This window comes from Lepisosteus platostomus, chromosome 2 (assembly GCF_059453375.1).
Source record: "Lepisosteus platostomus isolate fLepPlt1 chromosome 2, fLepPlt1.hap1, whole genome shotgun sequence".
Classification (NCBI taxonomy): domain Eukaryota; kingdom Metazoa; phylum Chordata; class Actinopteri; order Semionotiformes; family Lepisosteidae; genus Lepisosteus; species Lepisosteus platostomus.
In genome coordinates, this window is record NC_142612.1 from 34091941 (window position 1) to 34112463 (window position 20523).

The following is a 20523-nucleotide window of genomic DNA, read 5'->3' on the forward strand; positions in this document are numbered from 1 at the left end:
CTGGGACATTAGAACCCATTTTTAATGAGCACACATTTTCTTTCACATTTTAGTTGATAATGTACACCTGTCTCCAATCCAACCTCTCCTTAAAAGTCAGATGCCCGGAGGCCACCAAGTTACCCACCAATTCGCCCTATGTCCATGGCTTGAGGGCATAGGCCTCCTATCGGTGTCCTGACCCAGCTGAGTCCAGGGCACAGAACGCCTGGTTATCCCCATTATTTATCCCCTCTCCCTGCTTTGGACTTTCGTCTGGACCACGCCCTCCCGAGCACCAGTGCACCGTCGACATGCCCCCCTGTTCATCTACCAGCCCAGTTCCTCGTCGTCTCTTTCCCGTGTCTGTTTCACTCCCTTCCAGATTCTGCTGTCTGCAAGGGTCCTGATTAACACTTCGTAACATATGGCAGAGACACTTTAGATGCTCAGCAAAGCTGATTGCTAGAATTCAAACATGCTGATCATTGGCTGTATTTATTACAAATAAGTGTGAGTTTCTTGTTCCAGCCACTTCATTGCTTGACAGAAAATGCACTGAGTGCAAGACCAGTCCTGGAAGGCTAGACACCAGAAGTCTAGGTCTCTTTAAATCAACAGCTAAAGACCTTTGATTTAAAATGGTTAAATTGCTTAAGTTAACAGTGAGCTCTACTGGGTCATTAAAAGCAGAGGTGGAATGCAAACCTGTAGACATTGTGCCCTATTCAGTTAAGCATCATTTATGCTTTCCATAAAGGAAAGTGGTTGACAGCAGATTTTACACTTATCAGTGTGAAATAACTACCTATAGTGTATATTAAAGATTACAGCAGAAAATGTATGCCACTGTCAGGGTGCTATCCACATATCCACATCTTGACAGTCAGCCAGCTGGCGTACCTAAAAAATGGAAATATTATAATGGGCAGACAAGTGGAGTCAGGTGATTTTTATCTGACTGACAGAGCACATTTGAAAATGAAGCCTGAAAATTTAACAGATGGACAAGTTAAGCTGTATGTATTATCACGGCTTTGCGGAGTGTAGGGCTCAGAGGATGATTTTCAAAATAAATACTGTAGTTGTGGTTTTGACCTGTTTTTGACCATTAACTGGACCAGTTTAACAGCTTCTTCCAGCACTGCAGGTGTTACTGCTATAAGGACCAAGATTAGGTAGTGTGGATTATTTATCATACTGTATATTCCTTTCTCAGTTTGAGCCCGTTTGGAATCAGAGATTTGAGGTGTCCTTTATAGCAGAAAAAAACAGCACTTTCATTCCTTATATGATGCAGGTTTTGACTGACCTGGCTAGGACACATTAAAGTAAATGTGCTTCTTCATGAAAACAAGCACTTTCCTTTCCTTAGTCATGCGGGTAAGATACCAAACGACGTACTGTACGCAGAACAAAGAACTAACGGACCTAACGGCTCGTTTACATGAAAGAGGCGCAGTTTTATTAGAAGCCACAGGAAAAACGAAACTTTGAGAACATAATTAGCGGTAAATGTTTGGCAAGTGGAAACACATAGAAAAAGACAATATGTTAAAGCGGATGTCACTCTACGTTCTGGCAATTAAAGAAAGATACCAGTTTCACCTATCGTTACTGCCTTTTTCTAACTGATCATATTGGGATTTTAAAAAACCCGTCACTTTCAAAAAGGGCGGAAAAAGCGCACAAAATGCAGCACATGCAACTCAGATTTTGCTATATAGTTTTGTATAAAAATATATGTATTGATTATATTATGTTATGTAAATAGCATTTATTTATTAATATGTTATCATATATTGCTGTTTTCTTTATTATATACAGTATCACCAGTTTTGAAAAAAAAAACTACAGTGATCTGTTTTTATACTTATTTAGTTAAGACTGGAGGTCAAATTCGTGTTAATTGTAAGTATATCAAGAGCAAAATATTAAATAATAATATGATACATTGTTGCTAATTAGCAACTAAATTAAAAATAACTATCTTTGAGTAATGCTGTTAGTTCTTGTAAACATTTCAGATAGCGATTGACAACACTTGGTTCATATGTCCACGAGATGTTTTTTTTTTCTCACTTGGACATACTGTAACACAAGACCGCACATTACTTTGATATTTTTTGAAAATGAACTCCAGGTTTTAGCTCAGTAGTGGAAGCTAAGTATATTTATATTCCACCTCGTTATTTACCAACAGGCTGTGGATTTGCAAGAACATCAGATCAGAATTATGTCTGATTGAAATCAGTATTTCAATACAGCTAGATTTGACCATAGTGCTTTATAAAAGCAATCACAGTGGTTTTCACTTTTCCAGCCTTTTTAAATTTGCTCTATTCTATTCAGATTCAGCTTAAACTCCTCATGATTGGTCTGATCTTACGTGCAAGCAACTACACACATATGTAATACTTAAATGAAAAAGAAAATAATAAATGAATGAATATAGAAATATAGAAGATAGAATAAATGAATATCAGATAGAAAAAAAATCTATCAGGAAGTATCAGACAAAACGTCTACTTCAGCCATTAAGGAATAAATGATATTTATTTCTAACCTTCAATAGTCTAGATAGGTTCAATCTATTATAAAATATTTAACTCCCCTTTCCTTTCTTGTGTTGTTTATGCCTATAACCACATCTTGACACAAACCCATTAGTTTCAGTAAACAAGAAACAGATTGTACTACAGTATATAGCAAAAACCTTTGAACTCCATCAGTCAATCTCAAGAAACAGTACATAGCTGTGAAAATGCTAATTTATACACTTTTTCTCAGTTGCAAGCCATATACATTATGCAGCATGTTCAGATTAAATTGAATCACAAAATTGCAACTTCAATGACTGTACCTGAAAAATAAAAAATGATCAAACATTTTACTATTATCACAGTGCTTCCATATACAAATAAACAGCCATACCTGACAGAAGAAATAATCTGCTGCACAACAGGTTTTCAAAATAGATTGCAAATGTATGTTTGTTACTTGGACAATTTCTTGAAATATTCAATAGTCAGAGGTCACATTTGCTGTTCAGTATAGGGTACACTCTGAAACTCATCTTAAACTGCCACAGGGAGGGACTTACAGGGAAACTGAAACTTAGCGTCCCTTTAAAAGAACAGTAACTACCAGGCAAGCTCTAGTCTGCAAGGTGGGAATCTTAGATAAGATCAGCAATGGCTCATTTACTGATAATTTCAAGCCTTCTCCTCCAGTCAGTTGTTGGTAAGAAATCTGTTTTGTTGTGTATTTTTGTGAGCTGGATCAGAGCACAGAGGTGCTTGCAGTAATAACGTTTATATGGAGATCATATGCAGTATTGTTTGAACGTCTGATAAATATGATTACATTGAAATAGCCCACTCCTTGGCACACTGCTGTGTAAGTTACTACACTTAAATATATACATATAAACTGCTGTGTAAGTAAGTAATGTAAACAGTTAAATCAGTAGGACTTCTTGATAGCTTAGTGAAGAACTGTCATGGGCTTGTTCACAGAGCAGTACTTTGATACCTCAAGTGATAACCTGCATTCTTCACTCAAGAAAATCCTAGATAGCCTGGATCACTTTAACTAATGGCATTAAACATAAGAAAAACATTTAAATAAGGCAGAACAATGTATATGAGGCTAATTATGATTATCAGTTTGTGAATGTGGCTGTCACTTAGTGAAAGAGAGTATTAAAAGAACCATAAGCAACATTTTTGGGTACTTTTCAAAAAAAAAATCACAATCCAAAATGCCCTCACTATAGTCCCTGCTTTCACTAATGTTCTTACATCTTAGGTTCTAGAGGTTCATTCTTTCTGAATATTTAGGTGATGGTTCAATTCTGTTCTCTGCTTTGACTTATAAAACAACACACACATCCTAAACAGTAAGACAGCGTCTCTAGTATAAGAAGGACAAATCTTCCATAACACCTACTGTAAGACAACTTCTTCATCAATGTCTGGATACAGTTTTAAAAAGGAGATTTCATAATCCTGTGGTGTGGTCAGCCACACCACAGGATTTTCTCAGCTACAGCTGACCTATGAAGTTGAACTACAGCCAAGGCAAAACTGAATTCAAATTATTATTGACTAATCCTTGTTAATATGAATACAATCATACACAGCTACAGTAACCAACTGTTTCCAGAATTAAACTGATATCTATTTTTATATATATCATGTTTTTGATCTTGTGCATACAGTACATGAAAAATTAAGACTTGATCATTCCTTGATACATACATACTGTATGTTGTTGAATTGTAGGATTTGCCATTACTATCATTATGAACACACATGGGATGAATTTGTGGATTCATCATGCTCAACAGCAACATCATCCAACCCAGACCCAGTTGTTCTGGGCTCTGCAGCATGAACTGTGTTCAAGATATCTGTACCATCACAGCCAATCCATACCATTGTGGACTTAAGCTGTTCCCTAAGCTTCCTGTATTGATAAAAAGAAATGTGTCCGACATGACATGCTTTCACTACTGAAACTTTTTTTAGAGCACTTCTGGATAATAAATAATGTACAGTATGCAAGCATCCGTGTTCAAAAGCAAGTTACTGGAAGTTTAATTATTGAATCAACAAGGCGTGTTCAGTTTGTTTTGGACAGTTTTTATGGTATAAGGTGCTTGATGTAAACAATTGACAGTAGCCTGGTATTGCACTTGTAAATAAGAGAGAACAATCCTTTACCAAGGGCCAAGCAAACTTTCTTGTTGCATTTAATAAATGTGAATGGCTTCCTTCTTGTCTGTAAAAGGTCTTCTGTTCTTTTGTGCTTTTTTTCATTTTTGTGTATTTGAATAACTGTATAGGGAAAATTTATTCTTGAAAGAAATATACAGTATCTATGTTTTGTTTTTCTCTGTTTCAGGTCTGTGCTCCCTCCCAGCTCCTGTTAATGTCACCATTGACTCTCTAAACCTAGAGCACATTCTCAAATGGGATCCAGGACCAGGCACTCCAACAGAAGCTCAATACAGAGCAGAATATTTCCATTTTATGTATGAATCTTTAACTTCTCCCTCAGGGGTAGGGGAGGGAGAAACATGGAATGCATGTAACCTTTTGATTAGTCCTGAACTGTCTGCTCTTGTCTTGGTTCCAAATCGTCTCTCAAATAAATGGATTCTGTGAGCTCTCTGCTTACATGATCAAAATTTGAATTTGCTCCACATTGTTAGAATCCAATGTTAGAATTGTTACAATCGATTTTAGGGTTGTATCCTGTAAGGCCAAAGTTTGTTCAAGTCTGTCTTTGACAAAATGTAATTAAACAAAAACCAGTCTGATATTTTTTCTCTTCTTCTTGACTTTAGCAAGAACACATGGTCTCCAGTGAGAACATGTCTCAGAGTCACCAGCCCCAGACAGTGTGACCTGACAGAGGAGTTCAAGGTTATCTCCAGCTTCTACGTTGCTCAGGTCCAAGCCTTCACAGAGCTAGAAATATCCAACTGGTCTGTTTCGAACGTTTTCCACCCCAGTTCAGACAGTAAGACCAGCTTTTGTTGCTCTGTTGCAGAATTTGATATGTAGCAGGCCCTTTTTCAGAAGAGCCCCCTAAAACACCCTTGGAAAAATGTACCTGAGTAAATTTGCAATGGTATGTGTGTTGTACTGCACACCATGGTTGGACTGCAGCTTGATATCAACAGTACTTCCATGGTTCTAATACTTCCTTCTAATACTGTATTTTATAACTTACATCATGCGCTGTGTTTCTAAGTTATGGGGAATTGGACTCAAGTTATGAAGCACAGTGAAGACAGATTGGAAATATTGTAAATTACACCAAAGCTAAGTTAAAGCCACAGAAACTACAGTACACAACACTTATCGAAATGACATTTGACATTGGTTAGCCTTGTACCTTTATTTTAAGAGGCGGTTGAAACTGTTGTTCTCTCCTAGCTGTCCTGGGGCCCCCTGAGCTTGCTGTCTCTGGCTGTGGAAATTGCCTGCGTCTCCAGATCAGTCCCCCTAAAGGAAAGAGAATGCATCGCTTTCTGGAATTTCACCACAGGTTCAAATATATCTGTGAAGTGTTGAGACTCAGAGATGGAAGCAAGGCAAGAAATGCACAATTACTACACATTTCTTTGAAAATGTATAGAGCAGCTTTTTTTCCATTTTGTACAAAAACATGCTAATGCTATAAATAATGATGTATGCAATGATTTCAAGAAAGTGACTTTGTTTTCTTAAGCGCATGTAAGCGCATGTGGTTTCTATCTTCTAAAACACCACTTCCCTTTTAAGGCAAAGAGCTTTGAATTCAAGGAAATTCTATTTTTGCTTTCACAAACCTTGTTTTGATGCCAAACCTAATGAACATTTCATCTCCAATAAAAAACTAAGGTTTGATGTTAGTGATATCCCACTCTCCAAAATTATAAATGGCACTGACAGAAATAAGTCCAAATACACAGCAATTGATTCTCAGTAAGTGACACTCTAAAGTGTTCCCAGAATACATTGTTAATTACAAATAAGTAAGAAAACAAGCATAAAGTTAGCAGAAACTCCAGTAAGACACAAAACATTTGAGAAAAAAATAAGTTTGGAAACATATATTATAGGTTCAACACAATAGGAAAAAAACATGTATAAAGACCAACAAACATATATAGAATAGAAGTCATATTCTGTTTATGTGGTATTTTTTAATGTATTTTATTTACACAAATATTCAATTAGTAAAATGGAAGGATGCTTATGTACTACACATTCATTGGCTCAAGGGCCAGTGTAGTAAGGCACAATGAAGAATTGTTAAAACTGTAAGAAATAATAACAAAATTGAAGCAAAAGCACCATAAATGGGTGAAAATAAATTCACCATGGTAAACCTTCAGAATGACCAATCAAAGTGCTTAGTCTTTCATAGAAGGAGCACCAACAAAGTAGAAATGATGGGCTGGACCAGAGGACTAAGTGTTTGCTGTAGTGCCTTTTCTCCTTTTTTATAGTTCACTGTACAAGTTGTGGCTTCTGATAAAGACATAATTATTGAATATTTGGAACCTGGCACGGAGTACTGCATCACTGCGAAAATGCAAACTGTTTTCACTCGCCACTCCCAGACATCCCAACCATGCTGTGCGTTCACCAGTCCAGAGCCAGTCAACACAGGTACAGTAGCTGCAAAAGTGTTCAGAAGTCCTGCTAATGTCTGACTGTTATTTCAGCTCAGCCCTACTGGGACGAGAAATAGCACAGGAACCGCAGGCTGTTCTTTCCTTGGTCCTTAGTCTTTAAAAGTGTCTCAGTGACTTTAAATACAGCAGTGACTCACCATAGCATTTAAGCAGGAACTGCTTTTATACTAAAAAATACATTAACAGTAAAAATTGTGTTGCTCTATGTACAACACCAGCTGTAGTTTTAAAATAAATAAAGCTCCATCTTTTCTAACATATTACCTCATTTACAGGCTTCAGACATATGTTCCTGTTTTTTATTGAAACTGTGTTGTTTAATAGTTTCACTGTTATGCCTCAAAAGGCACTTACAAGAAATAGATCATGCTCTTATATACAAAGACTCAGGGCAGGTGTTAAAATGCTGGTCACAGTGACCCAAGTCACTCAAGGAGTTCACAGGGGTGCAACTTGAGTTAGATTGCACTGATGTATCTGACATTTCCACTAAACTTATTACAAAAGCATTACATTCATACTGATCAGAACATTCCTAAGTATATTTTTCCTGTGTTTTTTAGACTGTTGTACCTTACTCTTGTATTTCTATAAAAACTATTATTTTAACATAGCACTTCCTTATCTCGGATGTACTGTAGTAATCAGACTTTAAGATGAGAACAATCATTTCTAGTCTGTCAAATGCTGTGTATATGAAAGTAGTAGTGCACTGTGCTGGTTTTGCAGTTCCAGTCACGCTGGGCCTGATGAGCCTTGCTATCTTGCTGACTGCCCTGGTTTGTGGTTCCTTCTTCTGCCATGGCTTGTCATCTTCTCTCAAGAAGCGTCTTCCATGGGTGCTGGTAAGGAGGAGCCATCGGCACTGCTGAGCATGCTTTCACTTTCCAGGTGGCCCAACTTGTGGCCTCTTTTGAGGGGCCGGGCGCCTCACACACAGACTGTGGGGGGAAATCTGCAAAGGGTCTCGAGGGAAAATTATTTCATTATAATGGAGTTGGGGAACTGGGGTACCAACTATTCTTATATCCAGTAGTCCTGATCTTTAAAGTAATACCAGTAATACCGATTACGATGCATGTACATACATGTCACTGACAGTGCCTTCATGTTCAATAATACAGACAAATATCAGTCACCCAACATAATCAATCCTTTTACTGTACTGTTTTGTCTTCTGCTCTTTGTTTCACCTGAGATCTCTATTACCCAGGCTTAGTAAGTGTACAATTGAATGATTCTGAATCAGATTTGTATCCTTTTTTCCCTACAGTACTTGGTTTTAGCTTGGATGTGTTTTATTACATCACTTTAGTTGAATGGACAGATGTGAGAGATATGTTGGATCAAACTGTTTCTATAACTCCATACATTCTATATTATATAGATTTACTGGTAGCATGTCTGCTACTGCTGCTGTTGCATAGCTTCTTGGTTTGATTCCAGACTGAAGCACCTTTTGTGTGGAGTCTACAAAGTCATCCAACATTCCAAAGATATTCTGGCTTCTGGCTGTGTTGATTAGGCATTTCTGAATTATATGTACAGGTACAGTATGTGTGCTTGCCCATTGATGGACTTCTTCACATTCAGGCTGAAGTTCCACCTTAAGCCCTGTGTCCATAGACTACCTGGTTCAATAGCTGGATAGCTATAGATAAACATTTGTTTTTTCTTGTTTGGCATATAATGGACTCCATATACAGTGGTGTGAAAAAGTGTTTGCCCCCTTCCTGATTTCTTATTTTTTTGCATGTTTGTCACACTGAAATGTTTCAGATCATCAGCAAACACTTTTTCACACCACTGTATATACTGAAATAGTTCAAATAGGTAGCGTCAGCATGCATAGGCTGCAAAGGAACAGGTAAAGGGTTTATTCCATGCTGAAAAGAAAGGAAACACAACGTTTCGGCTGTGGAGCCTTCTTCTTGACATCTGAAGAATGCTCCACTGCTGAAACGTTATGTTTCCTTTCTTTTCTTTTCAGCATGGAATAAACCAGTTACCTGTTCCTTTACATATATGTACTTATTGCACCTCATTCCAGCATCTGAGAGTAAAACATTCCTCCTTCCCTCACACCCTCTGTCTAGGCGTCTATGAGTTCCAGCACTGCCACTCCTCACTGTGTTGCTGCAGAAGCATATTCTATGGCTGATGTTGTACAGGACAACATGAAAGACAGCTTTAGCTCAAAGTCTCTGGACCCCAAAGAGGAAGAGGAAACTGTGAGAGAAGAAAACGAGGGCTATGGGTACTTGGTAGGAGAAGCTAATACCAGTACACTCACTACCTTTCCCTGAAACTACACTGCTGGGAGAAGGCAGGCCAGGAGCCATAAACCTGCTACTGCATTACAAAGAAGGGCGGCTGCTCTAGATCATTTATTTTGTTATTTCTAAGGAATCATTATTTTTTGCTGTTTAATTTTCCCACTGTTCTGTTTCATTAACATTTTTGACTTGGGAAAACACTTTGATCACTTAGAGAATAACTTTTTTAAACTTGCCTCTGTTACTGTTATTCTGTTTGTTAAACCGTAAACACAAATTTGAGCTAACTGTACAGTAGCTACAGTAACTAATGACTGTATCTTGGCATTACCCAAAATAATCATTTTAAATGGCTGATTTTGTTCATGCCAGTTATACCAATTCTGATGTCATACTGTACATGACACTGACTGTGCCTTCATGTTTCCTCATACACACAAATATCAGTCACCTAATATAATCCTTTTTTAAGTGTTAAGCAGGTATAGTTACAAAGCTGTGAATTGTAAATTAATAAAATGTTTGCTTAGTAATAGAATTTTTGTGCAATTTGTATGCTTGATTTGAATAGAAAATTGAAATACAGTATGCCATAATACAGGTGCATTAACTACAATTGTAAAAAGACCATAGTTACAGATAACTTGTATCAGACAAACAATTATACTGTATCACATGCGTTCTTAACATGAAAGACGTTCTTCCACACCTTACAACTGACTTCTTCTACCAGCTTGACCTGCATTTACAGGGTATAAATATATCAGTTCTTAACATGAAAAGACAAAAAGATGGTTCCATGTTTGAAATAATGCACACATCTTACATAAATGATATAAAGACATTTAAATAATCATTTTGGGAAATTGTATATCTGTAACAAAGTACAGAGGGGGGAACTACATGTTGTTTACTAATTATCTTATTACATTTTCAACTCTAGGATTTTACCTACTTCATATATCCTTTTGTTGCAGTGTTAATGGAGTTAACGTACCAGTATTTTGTGTTTGCGGATTTCCTTTTTCCAATGTCCTGTACAAGTGCTGCCTCAGAACTCTGTTACGCTCGTACTGTAAACCCCTCCTCTTAAGGAGGCTCCAGCCCTTCCTTGTTTTATACTCATCCCCTGCACTTGCCTCCAGTTCCAGCCCCCCGTGCTATAAAGCCCCGTGCCTTCAGGGCATCCAGGATGATGGATGATGGATGCCCTGAAGCCCGCCTACCTGAAGTCCAGGAGCGACTCAGCAGCATCGACTTCTACGGCGTCCTGACCTTCTGGGTCCGGGACTGGAGCGTCTGGTCCCGTTTACAACTTTTATTCGCCCGACCCTCTACCGGATCCCGCTCCGGCTTTTAACTCTGTTCGTCTGTCAGGATGGATTACCCGGTCTTGGACATTTGCTACATTCATAGATTTGCCACGGACTCCTTTGGACTGTTTGCCTCGGCCACACCTCCCCCGAACACCAGCGCACCGTGGACACACCCCCTGTTTTCCTTCCAGCCCCTTGCATGCCTTTTTCCCCGTGTTTTCCTCACTCCTCCCCACTGGAGATGTGCACCAATGGAAAGCAGAATGTTTTTTTTTTTCATTAACGTGAGACAAAGATATGCCTACATTGTTGTATTTGGAAAGTACATATTATAAAATACGTTTTTTCACAGTTGTTTTTATTTTATTGTAGCATTTTAAAATAAACCAACAAATGTAAAATTAAAAATATAAGCAAGGAAAAGATACAGAAAAACTGGGGATTAGAGGCTCAGGAAAGTTTCTGCACTAGCAAAGAATGTTGGAGCTGTATGTACAGTACTTCCATGATAACATCCATCTGTGAGAGTCGTGGTTCCATGACACTATTTTCTGCAAAATTACAGACAACCAAATGTGATCTGTGAGGATCTCAGTTTTAACTCCGCCTCATAAACATTTCAGAGGACATAACTGGAAACTGCATTGAAGACATTTAATTCCAAAAACATTAGGTGCTTCCTTACACACAGAATTATGGGGATATGTAACAGATTACCTAGCCATGTTGTTGAACAGAAACTACAGTAACTTCTTTCAAGAAACAGCTGCATGAGATCTGTGGAACAATTCACTATGAACTACCCGAGCAAGATAGGCCAAAATTGGCTTCCTCTTCTTTCTCTTCTCTCTTCCTCTTCTTTATTAATGCTCTAAGGCAGGGGTGCCCAATCAGTCGATCGCAAGAATGTTTGGCAAAATATAAATGGGCTATTTGACTACTTTTTTCTATAGCCTAAAAATTCATACATTGTTAATTACAAATAAGTAAGAAAACAAGCATAAAGTTAGCAGAAACTCCAGTAAGACACAAAACATTTGAGAAAAAAATAAGTTTGGAAACATATATTATAGGTTCAACACAATAGGAAAAAAACATGTATAAAGACCAACAAACATATATAGAATAGAAGTCATATTCTGTTTATGTGGTATTTTTTAATGTATTTTATTTACACAAATATTCAATTAGTAAAATGGAAGGATGCTTATGTACTACACATTCATTGGCTCAAGGGCCAGTGTAGTAAGGCACAATGAAGAATTGTTAAAACTGTAAGAAATAATAACAAAATTGAAGCAAAAGCACCATAAATGGGTGAAAATAAATTCACCATGGTAAACCTTCAGAATGACCAATCAAAGTGCTTAGTCTTTCATAGAAGGAGCACCAACAAAGTAGAAATGATGGGCTGGACCAGAGGACTAAGTGTTTGCTGTAGTGCCTTTTCTCCTTTTTTATAGTTCACTGTACAAGTTGTGGCTTCTGATAAAGACATAATTATTGAATATTTGGAACCTGGCACGGAGTACTGCATCACTGCGAAAATGCAAACTGTTTTCACTCGCCACTCCCAGACATCCCAACCATGCTGTGCGTTCACCAGTCCAGAGCCAGTCAACACAGGTACAGTAGCTGCAAAAGTGTTCAGAAGTCCTGCTAATGTCTGACTGTTATTTCAGCTCAGCCCTACTGGGACGAGAAATAGCACAGGAACCGCAGGCTGTTCTTTCCTTGGTCCTTAGTCTTTAAAAGTGTCTCAGTGACTTTAAATACAGCAGTGACTCACCATAGCATTTAAGCAGGAACTGCTTTTATACTAAAAAATACATTAACAGTAAAAATTGTGTTGCTCTATGTACAACACCAGCTGTAGTTTTAAAATAAATAAAGCTCCATCTTTTCTAACATATTACCTCATTTACAGGCTTCAGACATATGTTCCTGTTTTTTATTGAAACTGTGTTGTTTAATAGTTTCACTGTTATGCCTCAAAAGGCACTTACAAGAAATAGATCATGCTCTTATATACAAAGACTCAGGGCAGGTGTTAAAATGCTGGTCACAGTGACCCAAGTCACTCAAGGAGTTCACAGGGGTGCAACTTGAGTTAGATTGCACTGATGTATCTGACATTTCCACTAAACTTATTACAAAAGCATTACATTCATACTGATCAGAACATTCCTAAGTATATTTTTCCTGTGTTTTTTAGACTGTTGTACCTTACTCTTGTATTTCTATAAAAACTATTATTTTAACATAGCACTTCCTTATCTCGGATGTACTGTAGTAATCAGACTTTAAGATGAGAACAATCATTTCTAGTCTGTCAAATGCTGTGTATATGAAAGTAGTAGTGCACTGTGCTGGTTTTGCAGTTCCAGTCACGCTGGGCCTGATGAGCCTTGCTATCTTGCTGACTGCCCTGGTTTGTGGTTCCTTCTTCTGCCATGGCTTGTCATCTTCTCTCAAGAAGCGTCTTCCATGGGTGCTGGTAAGGAGGAGCCATCGGCACTGCTGAGCATGCTTTCACTTTCCAGGTGGCCCAACTTGTGGCCTCTTTTGAGGGGCCGGGCGCCTCACACACAGACTGTGGGGGGAAATCTGCAAAGGGTCTCGAGGGAAAATTATTTCATTATAATGGAGTTGGGGAACTGGGGTACCAACTATTCTTATATCCAGTAGTCCTGATCTTTAAAGTAATACCAGTAATACCGATTACGATGCATGTACATACATGTCACTGACAGTGCCTTCATGTTCAATAATACAGACAAATATCAGTCACCCAACATAATCAATCCTTTTACTGTACTGTTTTGTCTTCTGCTCTTTGTTTCACCTGAGATCTCTATTACCCAGGCTTAGTAAGTGTACAATTGAATGATTCTGAATCAGATTTGTATCCTTTTTTCCCTACAGTACTTGGTTTTAGCTTGGATGTGTTTTATTACATCACTTTAGTTGAATGGACAGATGTGAGAGATATGTTGGATCAAACTGTTTCTATAACTCCATACATTCTATATTATATAGATTTACTGGTAGCATGTCTGCTACTGCTGCTGTTGCATAGCTTCTTGGTTTGATTCCAGACTGAAGCACCTTTTGTGTGGAGTCTACAAAGTCATCCAACATTCCAAAGATATTCTGGCTTCTGGCTGTGTTGATTAGGCATTTCTGAATTATATGTACAGGTACAGTATGTGTGCTTGCCCATTGATGGACTTCTTCACATTCAGGCTGAAGTTCCACCTTAAGCCCTGTGTCCATAGACTACCTGGTTCAATAGCTGGATAGCTATAGATAAACATTTGTTTTTTCTTGTTTGGCATATAATGGACTCCATATACAGTGGTGTGAAAAAGTGTTTGCCCCCTTCCTGATTTCTTATTTTTTTGCATGTTTGTCACACTGAAATGTTTCAGATCATCAGCAAACACTTTTTCACACCACTGTATATACTGAAATAGTTCAAATAGGTAGCGTCAGCATGCATAGGCTGCAAAGGAACAGGTAAAGGGTTTATTCCATGCTGAAAAGAAAGGAAACACAACGTTTCGGCTGTGGAGCCTTCTTCTTGACATCTGAAGAATGCTCCACTGCTGAAACGTTATGTTTCCTTTCTTTTCTTTTCAGCATGGAATAAACCAGTTACCTGTTCCTTTACATATATGTACTTATTGCACCTCATTCCAGCATCTGAGAGTAAAACATTCCTCCTTCCCTCACACCCTCTGTCTAGGCGTCTATGAGTTCCAGCACTGCCACTCCTCACTGTGTTGCTGCAGAAGCATATTCTATGGCTGATGTTGTACAGGACAACATGAAAGACAGCTTTAGCTCAAAGTCTCTGGACCCCAAAGAGGAAGAGGAAACTGTGAGAGAAGAAAACGAGGGCTATGGGTACTTGGTAGGAGAAGCTAATACCAGTACACTCACTACCTTTCCCTGAAACTACACTGCTGGGAGAAGGCAGGCCAGGAGCCATAAACCTGCTACTGCATTACAAAGAAGGGCGGCTGCTCTAGATCATTTATTTTGTTATTTCTAAGGAATCATTATTTTTTGCTGTTTAATTTTCCCACTGTTCTGTTTCATTAACATTTTTGACTTGGGAAAACACTTTGATCACTTAGAGAATAACTTTTTTAAACTTGCCTCTGTTACTGTTATTCTGTTTGTTAAACCGTAAACACAAATTTGAGCTAACTGTACAGTAGCTACAGTAACTAATGACTGTATCTTGGCATTACCCAAAATAATCATTTTAAATGGCTGATTTTGTTCATGCCAGTTATACCAATTCTGATGTCATACTGTACATGACACTGACTGTGCCTTCATGTTTCCTCATACACACAAATATCAGTCACCTAATATAATCCTTTTTTAAGTGTTAAGCAGGTATAGTTACAAAGCTGTGAATTGTAAATAATATAAAATGTTTGCTTAGTAATAGAATTTTTGTGCAATTTGTATGCTTGATTTGAATAGAAAATTGAAATACAGTATGCCATAATACAGGTGCATTAACTACAATTGTAAAAAGACCATAGTTACAGATAACTTGTATCAGACAAACAATTATACTGTATCACATGCGTTCTTAACATGAAAGACGTTCTTCCACACCTTACAACTGACTTCTTCTACCAGCTTGACCTGCATTTACAGGGTATAAATATATCAGTTCTTAACATGAAAAGACAAAAAGATGGTTCCATGTTTGAAATAATGCACACATCTTACATAAATGATATAAAGACATTTAAATAATCATTTTGGGAAATTGTATATCTGTAACAAAGTACAGAGGGGGGAACTACATGTTGTTTACTAATTATCTTATTACATTTTCAACTCTAGGATTTTACCTACTTCATATATCCTTTTGTTGCAGTGTTAATGGAGTTAACGTACCAGTATTTTGTGTTTGCGGATTTCCTTTTTCCAATGTCCTGTACAAGTGCTGCCTCAGAACTCTGTTACGCTCGTACTGTAAACCCCTCCTCTTAAGGAGGCTCCAGCCCTTCCTTGTTTTATACTCATCCCCTGCACTTGCCTCCAGTTCCAGCCCCCCGTGCTATAAAACCCCGTGCCTTCAGGGCATCCAGGATGATGGATGATGGATGCCCTGAAGCCCGCCTACCTGAAGTCCAGGAGCGACTCAGCAGCATCGACTTCTACGGCGTCCTGACCTTCTGGGTCCGGGACTGGAGCGTCTGGTCCCGTTTACAACTTTTATTCGCCCGACCCTCTACCGGATCCCGCTCCGGCTTTTAACTCTGTTCGTCTGTCAGGATGGATTACCCGGTCTTGGACATTTGCTACATTCATAGATTTGCCACGGACTCCTTTGGACTGTTTGCCTCGGCCACACCTCCCCCGAACACCAGCGCACCGTGGACACACCCCCTGTTTTCCTTCCAGCCCCTTGCATGCCTTTTTCCCCGTGTTTTCCTCACTCCTCCCCACTGGAGATGTGCACCAATGGAAAGCAGAATGTTTTTTTTTTTCATTAACGTGAGACAAAGATATGCCTACATTGTTGTATTTGGAAAGTACATATTATAAAATACGTTTTTTCACAGTTGTTTTTATTTTATTGTAGCATTTTAAAATAAACCAACAAATGTAAAATTAAAAATATAAGCAAGGAAAAGATACAGAAAAACTGGGGATTAGAGGCTCAGGAAAGTTTCTGCACTAGCAAAGAATGTTGGAGCTGTATGTACAGTACTTCCATGATAACATCCATCTGTGAGAGTCGTGGTTCCATGACACTATTTTCTGCAAAATTACAGACAACCAAATGTGATCTGTGAGGATCTCAGTTTTAACTCCGCCTCATAAACATTTCAGAGGACATAACTGGAAACTGCATTGAAGACATTTAATTCCAAAAACATTAGGTGCTTCCTTACACACAGAATTATGGGGATATGTAACAGATTACCTAGCCATGTTGTTGAACAGAAACTACAGTAACTTCTTTCAAGAAACAGCTGCATGAGATCTGTGGAACAATTCACTATGAACTACCCGAGCAAGATAGGCCAAAATTGGCTTCCTCTTCTTTCTCTTCTCTCTTCCTCTTCTTTATTAATGCTCTAAGGCAGGGGTGCCCAATCAGTCGATCGCAAGAATGTTTGGCAAAATATAAATGGGCTATTTGACTACTTTTTTCTATAGCCTAAAAATTCATTCAGATCTGTGCATGTAATGTCATACATTTTACTGCCCTCGTGTGTGTTTAACCCTTGTCGAGTGGGTTGTAAAAGTCTCTTCCCTGAGCGCTGGCTGACACTGGAACAAAAGGCTACAGGAGCTCTGTAAATAAAGTGTTGCATGTGCTACCCAAGAAGGTTCTCTTGTTTATTGCCGCACGAACCCCACATTTGCTACAGTGCATAGTGGAGCAAAACAGACTGTCCATGACAAATTTGTCAACAGTTTGATGAGTTTGATTGCCAATTTGATAGTTGTAGACTTGCAGTGTTTGAGCAAAAATTACAAAGCAAAGAGACCAAAAACTTAACAGAATGGGAGCATGATTATTTTTTGTACTTTCGCATTCAAATCTGCAATGCCTGCATCTACGTGAAAATATAGAACAACATTTCAAAACTGCACACAAAACGTATGTAGACTTTTCCGACTTGCTGTTTGGAGATTGCAAAAACAAACATTTTTGGCGAGGTTCACACAGCTGTTGCCTGAAATCAAAGAGTTTCTCAAGTCATCTAAACATGGTGAATATGCCTAATTAGAGGATGACCAGTGGTTTCTGGATTAAGCATTCCTCACAGACTTGACTAAAGTGCTAAATGAGCTGAATGTCGAGCTTCAGGGACAAAATAAAAAAAGTCATTAACATGATCAGCAGTGTCAACACATTCCAGAACAAATTCACAAGTGTTCCCAAGTAAGTTTCTCAGTGCCAATGCTCACATTTAAGGTAGGATATTATTTTTTCTAAAATGGGGAACATGACTGGTTCACTGTAGCATGAGTCACTTGCTTTTATTTGCTGTCATTTTAGTGATGGGTATCATCATTGTACTGATATGCCCACAGTCTGTTTTTCCTACATGTATATCAGAGCTTCAAATTCACACTGGTACAGTAGATCATGCTGGACTGGCAAATGGAAAAAGTAGATCTTAGATTAAAAAAGGTTGGGCACCCTGTTCTAGGGGCATGAAAGGTTTCCTGTCATACAGAAATGGTGTAGCCATAAAAGAATTGCCAGTAAAAAGGCTATTAAAGCACGGTCATGCTTTGACTGTTATTTTCACTATACTTGTTAAATACAGTCAACTATAAAGAAGCATAAACTTTTCCTACACCCACTAGGACAAAAGAAAAGACACATTAAGATCCTCTTCAAACCCCTCCAATCTGGTTTCAGACAGTTACACTGTCAGGAAACCAATTGGTAGAATAGGAGGATCCTTAAGCATAACCATGAATCTCACAGGATGCAGAGTAGCACAGGGACAATCCAGAAGACATAATCCAGGGGCTTGGTCAAAAAGGGAGGCAAAGAGTCCAGTAACGAGGGAAATCCCAAAACATGACAATCCAAAAACAAAATCCAAAAGGTAAGAGCGAAGTTAGGTACCAGGAGATCAGTCAAAAGGTTTTATAAATGCACAGAAGAGAGTTCTACTGGAGGCTTCTCAATAGGGAGCAAGGGTTGGTCTGTGAGGGAACTTTAAATACTGAAGGGAAAGGAATGTGGTTGAAAAATTGGTTTGGGAGTGAGAATTTGTGGAATGTGGTGGGAATGTGATGGGTTCAATTAGGAATGAGATTGTGAAACAGTGGGTTTGGGAATGCAATGGCATTTGCAAGGGAGAGTGTGGGGCGTGACAGGAATGGAACGGTGTTTGTGAGGGAGAGTGTGGGGCGTGACATACTGTACACAGAACAGAAAATGCCTTGTTTAAAGTCACTAATTATCTTCTTTTGGCTTCTGATTCTGGCTCTCTTTCTATCCTTATTCTCCTTGACCATAGTGCTGCTTTTGACAATGTTAACCAAAATATCTTGCTTTCTCTTCTTAAGAATGTGTTGGGAATTTCTGACATTGCTCTTTTATGGTTCAAGCCATACCTTTCTGATTCCTTTCACTTTCTTAGCGGTTTCAGTTCTGAAGTTGGACTCATTGAGTCTGGTGTTCCTCAGGGCTCAATACTCGACCTCCTAATATTTAGCATTTACATGTTTCAATTTGGTCAGCTATTAAGATCACATGGTCTATCATTTCTGATGCTGATGATACTCAAATCTACGTTCATATTAACACTGAAGTGACACTGTCAGTACACTGTCTAATTGCACCTCTGACATAAAACCCTGTTGACTCAAAATTTCCTTCATTTAAACTGCGATAACACTGCGGTTATGCTTCTCAGCACTCCACATCAACTACGTAAAGCCAATACAACCTATCGTTGGATCGTAAATCTAAATTGAGGAACCTGGGAGTGATATTTCATCCAGACTTGACGTTTGACCCACATGTCCAACATTTTGTAAACAAAAGCCGGTCAAGATTTCTGTCTTCTCTCTAATCCCCCTACATGTCGATTCCAAAATCCCTCTGCTCACCTACAAGGTTCTGTATGGCTTGGCACCTCAGTGCCTGTCTGAGTGCTCAAGGACTCATTGAGGACAATGGGGCAGAGAGAGGTGAAACAGGATTGAAATAAAGTGGTGGAAATGGGATCTAATAGACAGGTGGTGGATTCCAAATGAGATACCAATTCACTAAGGCATACAGTGACATGTAGAGAGAAGCTGGAAAGAAGGGAACCAATAAAACTAGGCAACCAGAGAGGTGCGGAGGTTACATGAGCAATCTAAGAATGTGTTGTGTGGATGAATATGTTCATATATGTTGAATAATAATAATAATAATAATAATAATAATAATAATAATAATAATAATAATAATAATAATAATAATAATATAAACTTTATTTTATATAGTGCCTTTAAAGGTGGCTTTTTAAAGAGATGAATGCTGTATATAAATTAAGAATTATAGTTATTAAAGCTATAGTTATTATTTCAAGGGCTACATTCAGTACATTAAATTTACTGTATCATAATTTATCATTTCACTGTAAATTACAGGGTTAATTTCTATTTGGGCCTTCCCAGACCTTCCCAGTGCTCTGACCACTTTCTGTAACAGGAGAACTTACATTCTCCTGTGACAGAAGCGGTGGAGCGGTGGCACCTGTGGCTGGAAGATTACTGGTTACTACAAATCCCACGGCTGACAGAGGAATCCTACTCTACTGGGCCCCCGAGCAAGGCCCTTAACCCCAACTGCTCCAGGGGTGCCGTATAAATGGCTGATCCTGCACTCTGACACCAAGCTTCTCTCTCCCTGTCTGTGTGTCTCATGGAGAGCAAGCTGGGATATGCAAAAAGACAAAATCCTAATTTAAGAAATTGTATATCGCTAATAAAGTGATCTTATCTTAAAACACCACCCCGCAGGGGGGCCCCAGAAACTAAGCAAACTTTTCAAGAGTTGAGGAGAGTGTGATATCTTTTGGTGTTTAGATTGGCCGTTACTTAAGGCTTTAGTTCTGCTTTTATTTAGTAATTTACCCTTAATCGTATAATTTTTAATAAAGGAACAAGTAATAGGTTTATTCCATGCTGAAAAGAGAAGAAAGAAAACACAGCGTTTTGGCCCTGGAGCCTTCTTCAAGTGTGGTCATTTTTAATA

General features: G+C 38.4%; 2 protein-coding genes and 1 long non-coding RNA gene across 3 annotated transcripts in view; 2 read left to right on the forward strand and 1 right to left on the reverse strand.

Moving 5' to 3' along the window:
• LOC148676344 (uncharacterized) overlaps positions 1–10893 on the reverse strand; it is a 26591-nt gene extending 15698 nt beyond the window's left edge. Inside the window, exons 1-2 of the long non-coding RNA XR_015926463.1 lie at positions 10677–10893; positions 5887–5996 (exon numbers count right to left, since the gene is read on the reverse strand). This is a non-coding gene — a long non-coding RNA (uncharacterized LOC148676344). The remainder of the gene's footprint in view (positions 1–5886; positions 5997–10676) is intronic.
• LOC148676345 (interferon alpha/beta receptor 2-like) lies at positions 3090–10466 on the forward strand. The gene is made up of 7 exons (XM_088606671.1): positions 3090–3222; positions 4888–5017; positions 5333–5508; positions 5928–6085; positions 6986–7148; positions 7904–8019; positions 9271–10466. Exons 1-7 carry the CDS (start codon positions 3174–3176, stop codon positions 9478–9480), a joined length of 1002 nt encoding a protein of 333 aa, XP_088462797.1. The 5' UTR covers positions 3090–3173; the 3' UTR covers positions 9481–10466.
• An 847-nt stretch (positions 10894–11740) lies between the features above and the next one.
• On the forward strand, positions 11741–16362 carry LOC148676346 (uncharacterized). The gene is made up of 3 exons (XM_088606726.1): positions 11741–12392; positions 13148–13263; positions 14515–16362. Exons 1-3 carry the CDS (start codon positions 12314–12316, stop codon positions 14722–14724), a joined length of 405 nt encoding a protein of 134 aa, XP_088462852.1. The 5' UTR covers positions 11741–12313; the 3' UTR covers positions 14725–16362.
• Positions 16363–20523: the final 4161 nt, after the last annotated feature.

What these genes read in the sequence shown, in the direction of transcription:
- LOC148676345 (XM_088606671.1), top strand. Translation starts at nt 3,174, where the DNA reads ATGGCTCATTTACTGATAATTTCAAGCCTTCTCCTCCAGTCAGTTGTT. An exon ending in TTTCCACCCCAGTTCAGACA is followed by an intron (nt 5,509 to 5,927) that starts GTAAGACCAGCT and finishes GTTCTCTCCTAG; the next exon opens with CTGTCCTGGGGCCCCCTGAG. An exon ending in AGCGTCTTCCATGGGTGCTG is followed by an intron (nt 8,020 to 9,270) that starts GTAAGGAGGAGC and finishes CCCTCTGTCTAG; the next exon opens with GCGTCTATGAGTTCCAGCAC.
- LOC148676346 (XM_088606726.1), top strand. Translation starts at nt 12,314, where the DNA reads ATGCAAACTGTTTTCACTCGCCACTCCCAGACATCCCAACCATGCTGT. An exon ending in TCCAGAGCCAGTCAACACAG is followed by an intron (nt 12,393 to 13,147) that starts GTACAGTAGCTG and finishes CTGGTTTTGCAG; the next exon opens with TTCCAGTCACGCTGGGCCTG. An exon ending in AGCGTCTTCCATGGGTGCTG is followed by an intron (nt 13,264 to 14,514) that starts GTAAGGAGGAGC and finishes CCCTCTGTCTAG; the next exon opens with GCGTCTATGAGTTCCAGCAC.